The sequence below is a fragment of the Perognathus longimembris genome, chromosome 2, assembly GCF_023159225.1.
Source record: "Perognathus longimembris pacificus isolate PPM17 chromosome 2, ASM2315922v1, whole genome shotgun sequence".
Taxonomy (NCBI): Eukaryota; Metazoa; Chordata; class Mammalia; order Rodentia; family Heteromyidae; genus Perognathus; species Perognathus longimembris.
This window is the reverse complement of record NC_063162.1, coordinates 64,604,641-64,622,674: the sequence shown is the minus strand read 5'-3', so window position 1 is coordinate 64,622,674 and position 18,034 is coordinate 64,604,641. Positions and strand designations below refer to the sequence as shown.

The 18,034-nt window shown below is 49.5% G+C and overlaps 2 protein-coding genes across 15 annotated transcripts in view; one reads left to right on the top strand and one right to left on the bottom strand.

The window, feature by feature from the left end:
* The window catches only part of Camk2b (calcium/calmodulin dependent protein kinase II beta), an 85,149-nt gene extending 81,650 nt beyond the window's left edge, over positions 1–3,499 (top strand). For 6 of the 14 annotated variants that reach the window (XM_048339337.1, XM_048339335.1, XM_048339336.1 and 3 more), the window contains 3 exons: positions 5–99; positions 320–553; positions 816–3,498. In XM_048339337.1, coding sequence (XP_048195294.1) covers positions 5–99; positions 320–552 — 328 coding nt within the window. In that variant the 3' untranslated portion in view covers position 553; positions 816–3,498. Of the gene's footprint in view, positions 1–4; positions 100–319; positions 554–747 lie in introns of all 14 variants that reach the window. The other 8 variants (XM_048339341.1, XM_048339344.1, XM_048339340.1 and 5 more) reach the window with 3 other exon arrangements.
* Positions 3,500–5,220: 1,721 nt separating this feature from the next.
* Positions 5,221–17,756, bottom strand: Ykt6 (YKT6 v-SNARE homolog). The gene is made up of 7 exons (XM_048339329.1): positions 17,477–17,756; positions 14,249–14,331; positions 11,575–11,675; positions 10,309–10,413; positions 9,928–9,993; positions 8,048–8,149; positions 5,221–7,064 (listed from the first exon to the last, which is right to left on the bottom strand). The coding sequence occupies exons 1-7, from the start codon at positions 17,578–17,580 to the stop codon at positions 7,029–7,031; spliced, it is 597 nt and encodes a 198-aa protein (XP_048195286.1). The 5' UTR covers positions 17,581–17,756; the 3' UTR covers positions 5,221–7,028.
* Between the last annotated feature and the right edge of the window lie 278 nt (positions 17,757–18,034).

Sequence of the window (18,034 nt, the reverse complement as noted above, 5' to 3'; positions counted from 1 at the left end):
CCAGGAAAATCTGTGACCCAGGCCTGACTTCATTTGAGCCTGAAGCTTTGGGCAACCTGGTTGAAGGAATGGACTTCCACAGATTCTACTTTGAGAATCGTAAGTGAGGAAGCTGGGGGTAGAGCCCAGGAGGCGGCCAGTTCAGGGGAGCCCCTTCACTCCTCAGTCAGAGCTGGGGCTGGGCCAAACAGAACTCAAGGAGAGTCAAGGTATGGGGAGGGTGGGGGTAGGCAGGGTTCATTGTGGAGGGCATGAGAACGGGGTGGAGGGGGGATGTGCTGGAGGGGGTGCCAAGTGTCAAGCCCCCACCCATCTGCAGTGCTGGCGAAGAACAGCAAACCGATCCATACAACCATCCTGAACCCACACGTGCACGTCATTGGCGAGGACGCAGCCTGCATTGCCTATATCCGCCTCACGCAGTACATCGACGGGCAGGGCCGGCCCCGGACCAGCCAGTCGGAAGAGACACGTGTGTGGCACCGCCGGGATGGCAAGTGGCAGAACGTGCATTTCCACTGCTCCGGTGCACCCGTAGCCCCGCTGCAGTGAGGTGAGCATCCCGGGATGGTGGGCCAGCCGGGGCAGGGGGGCGGCGGTGGAGGCCACTCAGGTCCCTTCCCTTGGTTCACTGCAGACTAGAACTTGGGAAGCCAGAGGCGGTAGTTGGGTCTGGTGCCTGAGTCGATCCTAGTGGACCCTTGCTTGACATCACCTCGCTCACCCCCTGTGAGGGCCACTTTTCAGATGGCCAAGCCTTAGGTCCCCGGGGCCAGAGTGGCAAGCTGAGGAAGGTGACCCGACCCTTGTTGCAGAGCTGCGCCTGGTTTCACCGGACAGAGTTGGTGTTTGGAGCCTGGCTGCCCTCGGGCGCACGGCCTGCCTGTCGCATGTTTGTGTCTGCCTCGTCCCCTCCCCTGGTGCCTGTGTCTGCAGAAAAACAAGACCAGATGTGATTCGTTTTTAAAAATAAGATGACGACGACAACCACATACACACAAAAAATCGGATGAAATGGAAAAAAGCAAACTAAAGGAAAAAGCTGTAAAAAAAAAAAATCTGGCATTTGTGGGGCTTTCCCCCACCCCCACCCAAGCTCCACGTGTGTCCATTGCTCTCTGGCCTTGGGGGACCCTCGGGGCATCAACATACCCACAAGCCCCCACTTGCGTGCTGAACGGTTAGTCTGTAGGTTTTGCACTCACCCCACACCTCAGGCGTCTGCATCCTCCTGCCAACGCATGGGCCCTGTGTGTGCTTGCCTGGCTGACCGGGCGATCAGGTGTCTTGGGGAGGGATGTGGGGCTGCCTCCTTCCCTGCTAGTTGTGCCTGAGCGTCACTGCTGTTCCTGAGTTACTTTCCTTCCCTCATCTCGTGAAGGGCTGGGTGTGGGCTCCCTCACTGTGGACCCATTATCCAGCATGGACCGTTTCACACCCCTGGGACTGGGCAGAAAATGGCTGCCTTCTCCCTCCCCAAAGGCCATAGAAAAACCCTCAAGCACTCTGAGCTCCAGTTCTTTGGTCCTTTGGGAGTAAGGTGTGGAGGGGTACAACTTGTCTACAGGCCCTGTGCCTGGCAAGAGCTGGCCAAGAGGACATTTGTCTGCAGCTCCAACTAGCACAGCCATGGAGAGGGAACTGGCTAGAGGCTAGCCTCCTTCCTGACTGGGGGCTTGTCCCTTCCCTGCCAGCCAGCAGCAAAGCAATGTGGCCCACACCCTGTCTTGCCAACTCCTCCTCCCTGTGCAGCCAGGATCAGTCTGCCGAGGATGGTGAGCCTCCAGTGCTCAGTGGCTGCAGGGAGTGGCCAGGCTGCATCTGGAGTGCTTGCAGAGATTGGGGTCTGGGTCTGGGGATGTGTCTGGGCAATGCAGCAAGTGGTAAAGACAGGTCAGAAAGCAGGAGCCTGTGCTTCTGAAGAGGGAGGAGCCTTGCAGGTGTCTGCTAGAGTTGTAGCACTTTCAAAACCTGGGCCTTGAGGTAAAAGCCATGGTGAGAGCCAGCCAGGGGCGCATGGGAGAACAAGGATGTTTGGGGATACAGGGTGAAGCCCTTCTAGGAAGGCTAGGAAGACAGCCTAGAGAAAAGGAACGCTAAGGCAGAGCTGTGTGGGTATGAGGCCTAAACACCAGTAGGAAGAAGGGAGGGTTGGATCTGGATGTTATGCTGCCTCCAGGGCACGGGCGGTGCTCCAGGCCTGGGCTACCTGGGCTTGCTGTGAGTGGTTTGGGTCCCCCTTGATGGCACCATGGGAAGGCAGGGCCGTCCCAAGTGCAGTTGGGTGGGGGAGGGGAGGCTGGAGTTGGGTAGGGGCCACCAAGAACCTTACTTGCAGGTGTTCAGAGGCCTCCACCCTGGTGTTACCCACTTGCAATTCATGTTTTCAACAAGAATTTTCTTTTATCTTTCCCCCCAAGCCAAGCCAAGGGAGGGGCATAGAGTGGGAAACAGGATACCAGAGCCTAAAATCCAAAGGGACTGTCCACCCATGGACATTCAGAGTGGACATCACCTTTTGTCCACACTGCCTGGGACAGCTGTCCCTATCCATGGACACAGGGTAAACATCTGCCAGGCTCTGCACAAGTGGCTCCAGTGGCCACTGGACAGCGGCCAGGCTTGCCACCGACAATGTGTGGCTCCATGGCTGGTACCCTGGCCTCCTGCGACCTCCTCCTCTCCTCTCCACTCACCTTGTTAAATCCACGGAGCTGCCTGTCTGGGATAATTCACTGGGTTTTTTTTGTTGTTGTTTTGTTTTTTGTTTTTTCCTGGGGGATAATTCTTTTGCATGACCCTCTCTTAAGAGCAGGCCACTCCTGCTCTGCTAGCTAGGTGTTCACGGGTGGGGCGTTGGCCAGGCCAGCACAGTGGTGCTGGTGGCCTTCTCTCTTCTTTTTGCTGAGTTTCATTGTCTTTTCTTTCTGAGCCTTGTAGGTGTATAAAAATTATTCTTATTTTGTTCTGTCTCGGGAAACTGCAAATAAAAGAAAAACAGGACAAACTGCTTCAGGCGCAGCTGGGTGCTTTATGCTAGGTCCTTGCCGATCCCCCTACGACCCAAAGCCCTGCCCACCCCCTGTCCCAGACCTGGTTCAAGCCCAACCCTTGATGGAGAGTGGGGGGGGGGGGGGAAGATATAGGGGCCTCTAGGATGCCCACCAGCTCTCCCCACTCCTTCATATTGTCCTCTCAAGTCTTCGGGGCCCTAGCCTGCCCACCCTGGATGCTGGGATCAAAACTGGCTTCCAGCCCCAATGGCACGACCTCTCCAGTCATCCCCTTGGCCTGTAAGTTCAGTAGGTAATGAGGCCAGAAAGAATCCTTTCTAAGCAGGAAGGAGTTACAGGACCAGGCTTTCCTTTCACCACCCCCCTATTTGACACATGTTGGCAGTTCTGGACATGAGGACATGTATCCAGAACCACCAGGCCTGTTCCCATGCACTATGCAGATAGACACACTAGTGATAGCACCTTTGCACAGAGGCTATCACCTGCAGCCCAGACCCAATATCTCAGATAGACCCAAGAGCCAGACTCAAGATGGCTAGGGGCAGCTGAGGGCTCAGAATCTTCATGGCCAGCTGCTGGGGCCTGTGGGCCAGCTCTTCCTGGAGGTGAAGAAAAAAGGTTCCAGACCAGGCACAAGGCAAACCCGTTTCCCTGTAATTTCTGTCAGGCCTGTCTGGGAGAAATTTGCCCAAATGTCCCTCAGCTGTAAACTTTCAGTACCTCACAGCCTAGGGCACAAAGCCTCTGGCCCTCAGGACACTAGCCACAGCCTGTTCCACCTAAATTCTCCCTTCAACCTGGATGCCCCCCTGGGTAGCCCCTGCCCACCATTTCCATAGCCACATGCTCAGTGTGGGCTGATCTCCACTCCATTCATCCAAGGTCCTGATACTGTTGGCTGATATTTACACTGTTTTCCTGGGACAGAAGTTTGAACACCCAACCCTTTAGGTCCAATTAACTTGTAGCAAGACTGATGTTCTCAGTCCTGATAGCCAGGAGTGGTAAGGCCCATGGAATCTGCTGGAATTGGCCAACTCTCCCAGCTGCCTCCTCTATTTTGAGCATTTGGTTCTGGACACCTTTCCTGTCCGTGAGGGGGCCCTCTGTCAGATTTGTAGTCCCTATGGGCTACATCGGGCAGTTGTTCTTAGGTACATGGGAGGGCAGGTGATAGATCCCAAGAGCCAGTGCGAAGAATCTAGGCCAGCACCCACAGTGCAGCAGTGACAGGCTCTGTATCTAGGGCTCCACTCCTCTATCAGCTGTAATCAGAGGAGCCTTTCCAGGCCAGACCTCCTCCAAGAAAGCTGCACGCTACAGATCATGAACCTCTTACATGCATTATTCCTGAGACATTTTTGCAGAGGCCCATAGTCCTGGTGGGGCCTTGGGGCAGCACTGGGGTTAACCAACCCTACATAAGGCTTTTTTTTTTTCTTTTCAGGCATAAGGGACACCATCAAGAGGTGTTTCAATCACCTTTAGCATTCTTTGGGAAAGCTCCCCTGGGCCACCTGTCACCTCAACAAGGCTCAAGTTACCCTGAACTCTGCCAGGGAGCCAAGCTTTCCTCGGATGAGGAAAAGCTGGCACACGATCCAGGGCTGCCTCTAGCACTGATAAGGGGTCTTCAGCTACAAGAATCCCAAGTACAGGCAGAAAGCAAGGCATAGTCAGCTGCTGAGGTCACTCAATACTAGATTCTAGACTGGCGTCTCCCCATCCCAATCTGCGGGGTTGGCTCTGCTCCCCAGGGAAGATCTCCCTTGTGCCCTGAGACATTTCCACCTGTGCTGAGGAAAGTCAAATGGTTTCAGACCAACTTGTGGGGGTGGGGATGGGGTCACGAGGAGAAAAACCTGGGTGGAAGAGTACCTCTTTCCCCATGTAGTACACCCTGGATACTAGAACCCAAAACTGGTCCCCAGCCGCTATGCTGTCACCTCTCAGTTAATACCCTGGCCAATAGGATGAGCCAGGAAGGCATTTTTAGGCAGAAGGGAGCCCCAGGATCAAGATGCAGACTGCACAACAGAACAGAGATGGTAGGGCTGCTCAGGGTGCCCTCACCTGGCAGATAGCAGAAAGAACACAGAGCTCTTACTAGAAAGGTCTGAAGAAAGGTTAAGGTACTTCTCCTGGATGGCATTTGTCCCACAGGGGCTGGACTTGGGAGGGAACAAAGCACAGGACCACACTGGAATTTCAAAGACAACTTTATCTAGACAGTTATCCTCTCATAAAGAACAGAAATTAGGGAGCGTTTATTAAAATATTCTTGTGAAGTGATTTAACATAAAAATATGACAACAGGGAAATGCAGGGCCATCCATCCAATACAGGACCTGAGTCATTCCCATTCACTGCTGCCTGCTAAGGAAGGGCAGATGTGGGTGAACATGGCCTCTCTTCTCCCCCCAAACTCATGCCTCCATCCCTCTCCAGTCTACTCCAAAGCGGCTAGCCATCCCACCATTCCTTCTTCAAGGCCCAGACCTACTTCACTCATCTCAGGTACCAATGGTCAGGCTGAGCCTGTAGCTGTCCAGAAGCCCTGGACTGGGGATGTATGGCAGTAGGCTAGCCTCTCAAGAAGGCTCTAAAGTCTTTTGACCTGCAGTGCCTAGGGCAGCATCATAAACTAACCAGGGGACGAAGCCCTCAGTACTGACAGAAGACCCCATCTCTCACACAACCGCTGCTCGCAACAGAGTACTCACAAGTGTGGCAAGCTCAGGACAGGCTCCTGAGGATCAGAGCACACCAGTTCAAAGATGACAACATCCCATCCCAGCAGGAGTTTCTGTGTAGCCAGGATCTCAGGGGTGCACGTTGAGCACAGTGGGGCATGAACAAACAGTCTGGAACCCCAGAACATCCTGAGCCCATCCTTTGGGCTTTTCCTGCCTGGTTCCAGGGCTGGGCCTCAGGGATGTGCCAGTAGCTCAGACAGGCACCAACTTAGACTGGAGTCCTCAGGTTCCACCGCCCATGGCTGCCTCTTAAGGAAGGGGCTTGCAGGTCAGTGCTGACCAGACCACAGCTGGGAGCTGGTAGTCTTGGGCTGTTGCACCTACTTCTAGAGCACAGGGAGACGCGTTTAATTGCACAGGCCCCAGGCTTGCCAAGACAGTCTTGAGGGCAGAGGCAAATTAAAACCAGTCTAGGGATAACAGCACCCACTACTTTTGTCTTTATAGTTAAAGTCCAACTGTAAGTCCAGATAGGTGAATCTCCATGCTGGGCAGCTGAGGGCACCTGTGTCTGAAGATGGACATTCCCAGCTGATCTTACAAACATCAGAGCAGCCCCCTCTCCTGGGCAGAATCCCCAGTCTGCTGGCTGGAACAACCACAACCCACCCATCCCACCCATCCCTGCTCCTTCCAAACACTTCCCATGTCTCTGTGGAACTGGATGGAAGGTGCTGTAGGACGGGCCTTGCTTATTCTAGCAGACAGACAAGCTAAAGGGGTTCGGACTTTGTGTGATGGACTTTGGCCTACCACACAGCTCTGGCCACTGTGGTAGACTGCTCGATCCCCCAGAGTGACGCATAGAGGCTTATCCAAAGGCTCAAACTCCGCCCACCCCAACCCTGTCACCAGTGACCCCTCTCCCACCCCACTGTTAATATACTTAATGTAAAAATGAAATCCCAAGACGCACCAAGGACCAAGGAAGAACTGGCTCTGAACTCTCTTGCACAGAGCCTTGGGAACTGACCGGGAAGAAGCCCTTCAGCATCCACAGGAGCCGCTCAGGGTTTATGGTTTCATTTTCCCCCAAACACACCATTGTGGGCTTCAAATTCTTCCCCAAAATCACAACCAGACATTATGAACTTGAGCATGCCCCACCCTTCCACCACCCATGGGATCCTCTTGGGACTTTAAAATAAAATGGCCAGTCTTCCCTGCTCCAGGTCTTCCAGAGTGTCTCTTCTCCAGGGGCTGCAGTTCTGATGAGAGTGACAGTGATGATCACTGCTGGCCTCTCCAGGCTATGTCACATGATTGCACAGCACGAGTTTTGTTTCCGGGCCTTGAAAGAAACAAAGAGGGGCTGAAGGGGTTGGAGAGTAGAGGGTGAGACCCAGAGCTTGAGCATTGGGCAGGTGTGGGAGGCAGAACTCCACCAGAGGCAGCTGGACAGAGAAAGCAGAACCAGGAGAAAGGGAAGGAAAAGAGACAGGGGACCAGCTTGAAGGTTTTGAAGGAGGCTGCCTACCAGTAGATCCCATTACAGAGCTTCTGTTGCTAGTCTGGTGTCCTTATTCCCACCCGACTAATGCTATCAAAGACTGGATAAAGTCCTACTGTTATAAGCCAAGAACCAATAATGCAATCTGGACTGACTGAACATCTGAACATGCTCTGCTGTGATCCTTCCTGGGGGAAGAAGAGTCACTTCCTGGATGAAGGTCTTCCAGTGAAGCATGAGCTCCTTGCTCACGTCTTTTGTGGCAACAAAATGGCTGTTACAACTTTTCTCTTGCTTTCTGGTCTCAGGATGTCCTCCTAACCCCACCTGGCCATCTCCCAACAATGTGCAACACAAACTAAATGTACACACATAGACAGGCCCAAAGCAGTCATCCACACTGGGAAATATAAGCACTGCCTAGAGACAATCAGGCAGTCAGTATACTGCTAATGCAACAGAGATACACTAGAGGGCTAAGAACCTCTTCAAAGGAGTGAAGCTTGTGGAATCTTAAGGACTTAGTCCTAATTTTTCAGCCAGCAGAGATCAAGGGAAAACTCTGGTCATCAGAACTAGAACCAACATGGAGGGGGGTTATGGGCTCCAAAATTAGCCAGGCAGAGCCACGGAGCAGAGCACAGCGAGCCTAAGTGAACCTGCCACTAACTGCCAGGGCTGGGGAGAGGGGCAAGGGTCCACTCCCCACGGAACAGAATCCAAATCCACTCTGGCAAAGTAAGCTGAGGCTGACTCATCGCCAGTGGAGAATGCCAGCAGAAACTAGCTGCGAAATGTCTGAAGGGCCAGTGGCAACTACTCACCGTCTTATAGAAGGCTTTAGACTGAGTTCCCAGTACTTCCGATTTGGACACCAAGTCATCGAGCTTCTCTCCTCGCTCTAACAAAGACTCCATAGTGTTGTGCTAGACAAGAGAGAGAAGTCTTTGTACTATTCAGTAATGGATTTCACAAGAGTTCCTTGTGGAAGAGTTCAGTGCCTGCTCCCCCAAGTTCCACTCCAACAGATGCCACCAAGCATGGGAACTGGGTCCCAGAACAGTGAATGTTCCAGTCAAGTGAACAGGACTGGGTGGCATTCCCATGGAATGGAAACATGCATGCGCATAAACACAGGCCCCAACAGACCTTAAGGTAAGCTTCTAGGAAAACTCACACACATTTAGACTTGTGTAAGTGCACAAACTTATGCAGGGGAGGGGTCTCTATGGGAAGAAAAAGCCTTATTGGGTACTAGATGGCTGTACTGAAGTAAACCATAGATACCACAGGTAACATGGATTAGGGTGGGCCCAAATGCATGGACTGGAAGCCTTCTAAAAGGAAACAGACATGCAATGCACACAGAGGAGAAAGCCATATGATGACAGGAGAGAATCTGGAGCAATTCACCCCCAAACCAAGGAACAGTAAGGACTGCTAGAGCCACCAGGAGTGGCAGGGCCTGGACCACTTTCTCTCTTGCATGGCTTTGGGCAAGAACCAGTCCAGCTCATACCTTGATCTCCAAACTGTGAGCATACACTTCTGTCATTCTGAGTCACCCAGTCTGTGGGTAACTGTTATCAGACTCAGGAAACTACCACAATGGAAAATATGGAGAAACATCAACTCAGTGGTCAGAAAGTCCAACAGGTCTGAAGACAGAAATGCTTCAAACTTTTCTTTTTTTTTTCTTCTTTTATTCCAAATCTGTATTATTTAGAATATTGTCAAAGACCTACATCTGGAGTCCCTGGGCTGCCATTTGTTTGTTTATGAGACTTCCTATGTGGCCCAGGCTTCAAACTTACGATTTTCCTACCTTAAGCCTCCTGAATGCTGGGCCTGGGTTGATTCTGTAAAATGCAGATCCTCAAAGCTCCTCCCAGACTAATAGGCCCCAGTCCAGGAAATGCTAATGCCTGTTACAACTCTGCCAGTGTTGACAGAAAACCTTTCTATCATTACTGGGTTTTCTTCTAGACTTCATATCCAATCACTTATTCATCATCTGCTGAATACCAAGATAAGCTAAAAGTTGTGCAGAGTACATGAATGGAAAGATGTCCCCTGGTGCTTATATGCTGGTCAGAGAGACATGTATACAAGCTGTGCCAACACAGTGCCATTCAGAAATACCTGAGCATGGGGTGCTTGCCTAGAAGCTGAGCAGAAATGGGTATAAAAGACGACAAAGCTAGCATGTGCTAGGGCGTGTCACTTTACCTTGCAGCAGCTTTGAGAGAAGGATTTTACATACAAGTGACAGATCAATGGCTACTGACTTATGGAAGCCAGGAAGGGAGGGAGCCAATTTGAGGTAAGCAAAGCAGAAGACTGCTTGATTCAAATAAAAATGCAGATTCTATCTCATCTGAAACAGGCCCATGTTGCAGAATATGGGTGCTGCTATTGAGTATAGTGTGCTTCAGTCTGCTTCCTTTGACCAGAATGATACAAGGGAAGGAGCTGCAAGGGCCACAATGGCACCCAGCTTGGTCCCTTCTAAACAATGGGTGCTGTGAATCAGGGTACATACAGGAAGGAGAAAGGACCATCTGACAAAGGTGGAGGGGTGGCTTGGCCATGTCCTCAAGAGGGAGAGGGTTACCATGAAAACAAGGATTGACTCAGCACAGGCAAGGCAGTGGCAGAGCCTTCTGCTCCTCATTTTTGGGTTGCCCTCCATCTTCCTGCTTACCAAAATGATTTTGGTCTCATCTAGTTCAGCTTGCACTTTACTCATGGGATCAGCTTCTCGAGGGTTCTAGGAAAAAGAACCAAAATAAGAACAAAGTTAGGAATGCACTGGCTACCTAGAGATAAACTCAAACAAGGAAGCTTAACTTTCACAGCAAAAAGAACAGCTTATTTAACACAGAAGAAACAAAGATTGTAGCTTGCATCCCCAAGCTACAATCACATCTGAATGTGATTTTGTGTTTTCAAACAGAAGTTTCAAGAAAGAATTCTGACAACAGAACAGAAATTATCAGACCTGAATGATCGCCATGGATGGCCCTTTCAGGACCATAAAGATTCTGGGCCACACGGTTTCTACAGGATGTTTCTTTAAACCCACCTGGTATCTACTAAGGTGAGCATCCAGGGCTGTGTACTGGATTGTAGCGGGAGAACCTACTGGCCAGTCTATCCTGTCGACTTGCTTGGAGAATTCATCTAATACCTGCAAGACAAAGGATCCTCAAGAAGTCTCCCACAGTGTTCAACAGCATCCTTAGCAGCCAAAATGAGGCACCAGAGCCCAGGAAGAAAGAGGACTTTTAACTGCAAGGGGATCATCCAGGTTAAAGTTCCTCTTTCCAAGTATTTATCATTACAACATAACCTAAATCAAAAGTGAAGTACAGCTGAGTATGGTTGTTCCTGCCTGTAATAATCCTAGCTACCTGGATGGCTGAAACTGAGAAGATCAAAGTTCCAGGCTTATGCAAAAAAAAAAATTGCAAAGAGTCCATTTCTATGGAAAAAGCGGGGTGTGGATGGTATGTGTCTGTTATACTGCTACTACAGGAAGTACAAAATAGGAGGGCCACAGTTTTAGATATAGGCCTGGGCAAAAAGCAAGACCTTATCTCAAAAATAACCAGTGCAGGGGCTTGGGAATATGGCCTAGTGGTAGAGTGCTTGCCTTGTATACATAAAGCCCTGGGTTTGATGCCTCAGCACTACATATATAGAAAAGGCCAGAAGTGGCACTGTGCCTCAAAAAAGAAGCCAGAGACAGTGCTCAGGCCCTGAGTTCAAGCCCCAGGACTGGCAGAAAAAAAAAAAAACACAAACAGTGCAGGAAGGACTAAACACATGGTTCAGCAGCAGAGTGCTTTGTAAGCCAAAGGCCCAGAGTTCAAACCCAGTCCCACCAAAAAAAAGCAAACTAGGTTCTCTGAAGTTAAGCAATCATGTTTCATGTGCTTGGGCATGTTTCAGTGCTATGAGGAAATAGCACAAAGCACCCATCTTCAAAGTTTATAATTAACACCACACAAAGAAACAGAAGAATGCCCAGGTGCGGGAGCATCATGGGAGGGTACTATATTAACTGTAGGAGCAACATGGAGTTGCAGGATGCTCCACAGAAGCATGGAGAGGGGGACAACAGCTGTGAGGGCACAAGGCCAAGCTGGCCTTATTCCACAAAAGAAGACCTGGACATGGGTCATGTGAGGGAACCTGTCAGGGATGTCAAACTGTGTTCTGGTTTGGAGCAAGGGGTGATGCCTGAAAACATATAGCTTTTTGGTCAATCATACTTCGTATCTCAAGCACTGGCCATACCATGGTCCAGACTCATCATCCTATTCCTGCTTAGGTAAACCACACTTACCTTCTCCAGTAATGTAAAGGCCACTCTAGAGGGGTATTCACTGTCAGCAATGACCACACCTGCAAGACTGTCATTCCGAACATAAACATGGCACAGATACTCTAGGGAGACAAGAGATTATACATGTGGACAATGAAATAAGGGCTCTAAATCAAAGCACCACAATACTAACTCTTGCTGAGTCAAATGAAGCCATTCTGAAGCTACTTTGGCACTAAACTGCTTGGGTAAAGTCTGTAGAGAATGGCCCAGCAGCCACTTAGGACCTGAAACTGCCCAGGGGCTTCATGTGCCAAGCCAAAATGAGCTACAGGGGTGAGAAAACAAATCCCAGGAAATATATTCCTATGAACATTTCCTGGTCATTTCCTCAAGCTCGGGTTGGGACTGTCTGTGTTTTGGCAATTCCCTGCTCACTAAAGGTTCTATGCTGCTCCCAACTGAGGGAATCCCATACAAAACAGGCAGCCTCTATTTTCTTAAGAAACCCTTTCAGGGGGCTGGGGATATGGCCTAGTGGCAAGAGAGCTTGCCTCGTATACATGAGGCCCTGGGTTCGATTCCCCAGCACCACATATACAGAAAACGGCCAGAAGTGGCGCTGTGGCTCAAGTGGCAGAGTGCTAGCCTTGAGCAAAAGGAAGCCAGGGACAGTGCTCAGGCCCTGAGTCCAAGGCCCAGGACTGGCCAAAAAAAAAAAAGAAACTCTTTCAGAGTGGCCCCAGATAGGAAATTACTTCCCAAGGTCTCAGTCTCTCTTATTATGGTAACACAGTTGTGCCTGCTCCAGGTCTTTGGTATATGATTGGAGGGAACTGTCTAGAAAAATATTAGTCACTGCTGGCTGAGATCTCCAGCATGAATGCACTGGTATGGTTGGTGCAGGGTTTCTGCGAAAGAGTCACATTCCACAGGACTGTTCATTTTTATCACTTTGAAAGAATTCAGAGTGACACAGTTCACCACACCCCAAGAAGAGAAACACAAGGATCACAATTTATGAATAAGAACCTTCTTTTCCTTAAGGATCTGAAAATTCCAGTGCTAAACAAGAGAAAAACAAAAGCTGACAAGATTCTAAGTTGTTGTTATTAGAAAAGGGCAGAGATCAGTAAGAACGATCTGTCAGAATGAAGCCAGAGGAGGAATTAGCACCTGATTTTGTATATGTTCCCAAACACAGGGCCAAAGTGCACACATTCTCAGAAACTGAGAAACCGGTCAGTGTTTCAGCAGTTGTTTTTAAGTAATATAGTTAGGAAGGCAGTCTGATAGAGAACTGAGAAAGAACTCTGAAAGCTCTGTGACTAGGTTTCTCTTCTGTGATATCCTCAGTACAGAAATCCCATGGACACAATATGTACTCAATACTGCTCATGGCATAACTGGTATAATCACTTCAGTAACTCCATGTCAAATAACATGAGGTCAGCTCATGCATGGGTGAGGTGGCTTTTGTTTCAGCCTGAAAACTTAAATGAACTTTAAATTATGAAAGAGAGAAAGAAGGAGTTTCCAGACTCCCAAGTCAAAAAAACAACAAATTTGTAAGGTACAGAGAATACAGTGTGACCCCAAGATTACTAGCTACCAGGCAGATCATGACTGTAAATCACAGCTACTTTGACAATTACTTGTAAATCATAGCTACTTAGGAGGCAGAGACAGGGAAATTACAGTCTAAAACAGGCCCCTGCCCCCCCCCAAAAAAAATTGTGAGACTCCATCTTAACCAATGGCTAGGTGAGGAAGCAAATCCCTGTTAACCCAGCTGCCTAGGAAACACAATGGCTGGATACAGAGGGCCACATCCTCATCTCCAGTGATGTGGGAAGCACAAGTAGAAGAAATGAAGCCCAAGCCAGCCAGGCCATAAAGTCAGAACCTACATCGAAAATAACAATGGAAGCATTACTCAAGTAGTAGAGTGGCCTGCCTAGCAGGTGCCAACTGTGAATTCAATCTCCAGTAACCCTCCCTAGAAAACACACAAACAAAAATCACAAATTGGGCTGGGGATATAGCCTAGTGGCAAGAGTGCCTGCCTCAGATACACGAGGCCCTAGGTTCGATTCCCCAGCACCACATATACAGAAAACGGTCAGAAGCGGTACTGTGGCTCAAGTGGCAGAGTGCTAGCCTTGAGCGGGAAGAAGCCAGGGACAGTGCTCAGGCCCTGAGTCCAAGGCCCAGGACTGGCCAAAAAAAAAAAAAAAAAAAAAAAAAAATCACAAATTACTAGCAGGAATTTAATGTAAAATTTAAATTAAGGTGATATACAGAGTTGTCACTGTTTCATAACTCGGGTAATGAGTTCATTTCTTTTGGGGCAATTTCACCCCTTCCTTTGCTCTCTCTCAGTTTCCCCCTCCCACCCTGGAGGAAATCCTTTTTTGGGAGGCATACAGCTCTAGAGGGTAAAGGGAAGGCTGTTTACAGCTCTAAAAGAATGAGACCCTTACTTCTCAGCCTCTTAGTTAAGATCCAGTGAGAATTAGAACCTAACCTTAAGTGAGCTCAAGCTTTAGAGGTAGTTTTATCCAGCAAGCTTAAAGTTCAACATGGAGGAGGAGAGAACACACTATCAGGAGTAGATCTCAGTAGTTCTCTCGGTGGCACTGAAAGAGCTATGTGCTACCTGGGGAGTGGCAGCCAGCCCAGCACCCACTCTTACCTTGTTCTTTGACAGAAGCTCTGCTGCCTTTCGCTGAGCGTTCCACAATCAGTTGACTTGTGAAGGTCATGAATTCCTGAACACTAAGAAACACAACATTTACTTATTACTTTCTTCCTTTCACTTTGTTCCCAACTTGATATAAATTGACCTCTGAACTTCTACATTAAACATACATTACATATATATTCCTTTTCCTTCCAACCTTAGTAACAAACAACAAATACTTTGTAAATAAATGAAAAACAAAACCCACCACTCAAGTCTTTATCTGTTTGCCACCTAATTTACCAAAACAATCCACTTCTAGACTTCTGGGAAATTTTCTTCAGGCCACAGTTAATTGCTAGGAAGATATACAACAAGTTGCTGCTGTAAGCCACTGGATTGCCTTAACAATGTCATCCATCTTTCCAATAAGTGTTACCTCTGGACTGCTGGAGCCCTGGACACTCTGGAAGAAATGAAGGAAATGGCTAACCCAAGATAAGGGAAACGCGAAAGAGCTCAGACCAAGACTGAGAGGGAAAAGGTTTGTCATAGGCCCCAAATGGAGATCTAACTAGAACAGATCTGTCACATCACAGAAGACGGTTCAGCCAGAAGAATAAACACTAGGAAGGAGCCTCTGAGGACTCAATGTAAAGGCACAGCCAAAGCCAACAGAGCAGAATCCTTAACTGGGACTCCAAGAAGGATGCTTGCAGAGCTGTATAGTCTGAAGTTCTAACCCTGGGATCACAGCTCTTACTAGATGTCAGGCAAATTACTGTGCCCTGCCTCATTAGTAAAATCAAAATTGGTGTTACAGTTAAACAAGTTAATACATGGGAACCTAGGTCGGCAGTGTAGCTCAGTGGTAGCTTGCTTGCCTAATAAGCTTTAGACCCTGGATTTAGTAACAGTAATTTCCCCTGCCCCCATGAAAGCAACATTAAGTAAAGAAGCCTTTGCCATTAAACTAAAAAAGTAATGGGGCTTAAGAGTAGGACTACAGACAAAGGAATAATCATATTAATTTGAGAGCCTATCTATAGGGAGAAAAAAGCTCAGAAAAGCTTGGGAGTCTGTTAGGAAAATGGAAGAGAAAGGAAAAGGAAAAAGCCGGACTCCATTCTCAATAAGCTAGGACTGTTTTATTGAAGCACAGCGAGGAACCTAGAGGAGCCCCGCCTTCCTACGGGTTTGGGTGGGGTGGGGGATTGAGTCAAGGGTTTTACAGAGTCTGAGCCAGGAGACAGGGGTTACAACGGTTACTTATATAATGGAGGGTGACTGCAGATGCCAGCAGAGAATGGGGTATTACCTTATGCAAGATCTCAAGATTTTTTTTTTTTTGGCCAGTCCTGGGCCTTGGACTCAGGGCCTGAGCACTGTCCCTGGCTTCTTCCCGCTCAAGGCTAGCACTCTGCCACTTGAGCCACAGCGCCGCTTCTGGCCGTTTTCTGTATATGTGGTGCTGGGGAATCGAACCTAGGGCCTCGTGTATCCGAGGCAGGCACTCTTGCCACTAGGCTATATCCCCAGCCCCTCAAGATTTTTTTAATGTTCAAACAGTTCTACATCTGTCTTGCCTAGACAGTTTGACCTTCACAGGGTCCAATTCTGTCATCCACCCTCTTCCAACTTCTTTAACTCCTTCCTGGCCTCATAGCTCAGTCTCAGAGTCTTACAGGCTAGGCCCACAATGGACAGTCAGGCTCAGGTCAGGTTGTCCTGGCTGGGTCAAACACATCCTTGCACACCTGGGATAATAGGGTGGGGTCAATCCTTCATATTCCATCTTTAGACACATAAAAAGATTGGGCCAAGACGGGAGAGGCAAGTCCTGCAGTCTGGTAATCATGGAGCATGAAAGATGGAAGCAAAGAGGACTTATTAGAAAATAGGCTCAGCCAGAACAAGTACTGTTTTAGCAGAGATGTCCTTTTAGTGTTGTCACCATCAAGTCATCTAAGACTAGTGTGGATATACCAAAGAAGCAAGGTACAAATTCTACAATCTGAGGATCTTCAGTCTAAATGAAAAGGAAAAAGAACAAGAGCCAAGTTGGCACCAAAAGTTCCACAGAAAAATGCAACAAGGGAGCAAGAGAACACAGTAAACCTCAGTATCAAGAAGTTCTGGGAGTGAAAAGATGATGCAACAATTCCTCTGCTACCCAAACACCCCAGAAAACTTAAGCAGGTCATAAAGAGATATTTATATACTCATATTCGAGCAGCATTTTCCGTAATAGGCAAAATGTGGAAGCACCTTAAGTATCCAATGGAAGATGGATGGTAAGCAAAATGCACGTGTACAGAAGACTACACATTATTCAGCCTTAAAAGGGAAATTCTTAAAAAAAAAAGGGGGGGGGATTCTAACATGGAAACATGGATGAACCTATGCTAAGTGAAAGAAGCCAAACACAAAAAGACAAATATAATGTGAATAACAAAAATTGAAAAACAAAAAATATTGATTGTTGAGGACTAGGGAAATTAAGGAACAAGAAGTTGGATTTTAACGGATACTTTTCAGTTTTACATGAAAAGTTAGGAAGATTACAGGCCTCAAACTCTAGTTTCCTTCCAAATCGTTTACTGGAGAAACAGTCTTTTTCTATACAAAGCCTACAATTTGAGCTTGGGACTAGAATTTGGTGTGTCACTGATTTCACCTATAAAACACACCAATATCTGACTTGTTGGGGAAGTCTCGTGAAACAAAGGTGGCTCTCAGTACACAGTAACGGTGCGCGCTAATCTGAATCCTTGGATGTGGGATGCTGTTTAAAATACCTTCCTAGGGGAGGAGTTAGAAAAACACTAAACGAAAGCCATGTTCACAGGAACGCTTGGTTGGTGCCTCAGAAGTACAGCTCCCGCACCCAGGAAGAAGCCTTGGCCAGCTGCAACGGTGGGAAGTCGTTCATTACCTCCCGGCCGCCGATAGCCTCCCGGGCCTCGCAGACTCCAGCCCTGCCCGGTCTCACCGACCGGCCCCCCGCCCGCCTCCTTAAGACCACGCCGACCCCCACCCCTGCCTCGTCAGCCCCCGGGCCCCGCCAGCCCTCCGCCCGCCTCGCTCCCGCCAAGACAACACTCCCCCACCCCCGCCCGCTTCCCTCCGCACAGTCCCTGCCTTGACCCGGGCCGCGCCGGCTCCAGGCCGCTCCGCTCCGCCCCTGCTGCCCGCCCCGGGCCCCCAAGGCCCCGGCCTGCCACGCCCCCGCCCGCTCACCTGGACCTCTGGAAGAAGCTGAAGGAAGACACGTCGTAGGCTGCTTTGAGCAGAACCACCTTGGGCTCGCCTTTGTAGAAAACGCTGAGGCTGTACAGCTTCATGACGCCGCGCCCCCGGGCCACGGGCCGGCTCAGCCGCGAGACCGGCTCGCAGAGAGCAGGGGGCCGCGCCCCTCAGAACTGCCGCCACCGCCCTCCAAACCACCAAACCACCGGGCCACAGGGACAGGGCCGAGCCGGTTCCTTCCTCCTGGCTCGGGGTCCACTTCCGGTTCCGGTCAGGGGCTGTGGTTCCTGCCGGACGGCGGGGAGTCGGGGGGGGGGGGGGGAGAAGGCGGGGAGAGAATAGTTCACGTCAAGTCCCGGATGCAGGGAGACCGGAAGTACGTTACAGTGTGGGGCCGGCTTCCGGCCTGGGGCGAGCTGGCCGCGCCCGGGTGCGGGGGTTTTTGTTTTGTGGTTTTCCCAGTTCCCACTCTTGCTAGACTTCGGTGCGAAGCACCGCCTCTACTGCATCGTCTTGGGCAGCGACACCCGGATGTACTAGCCCCCATGT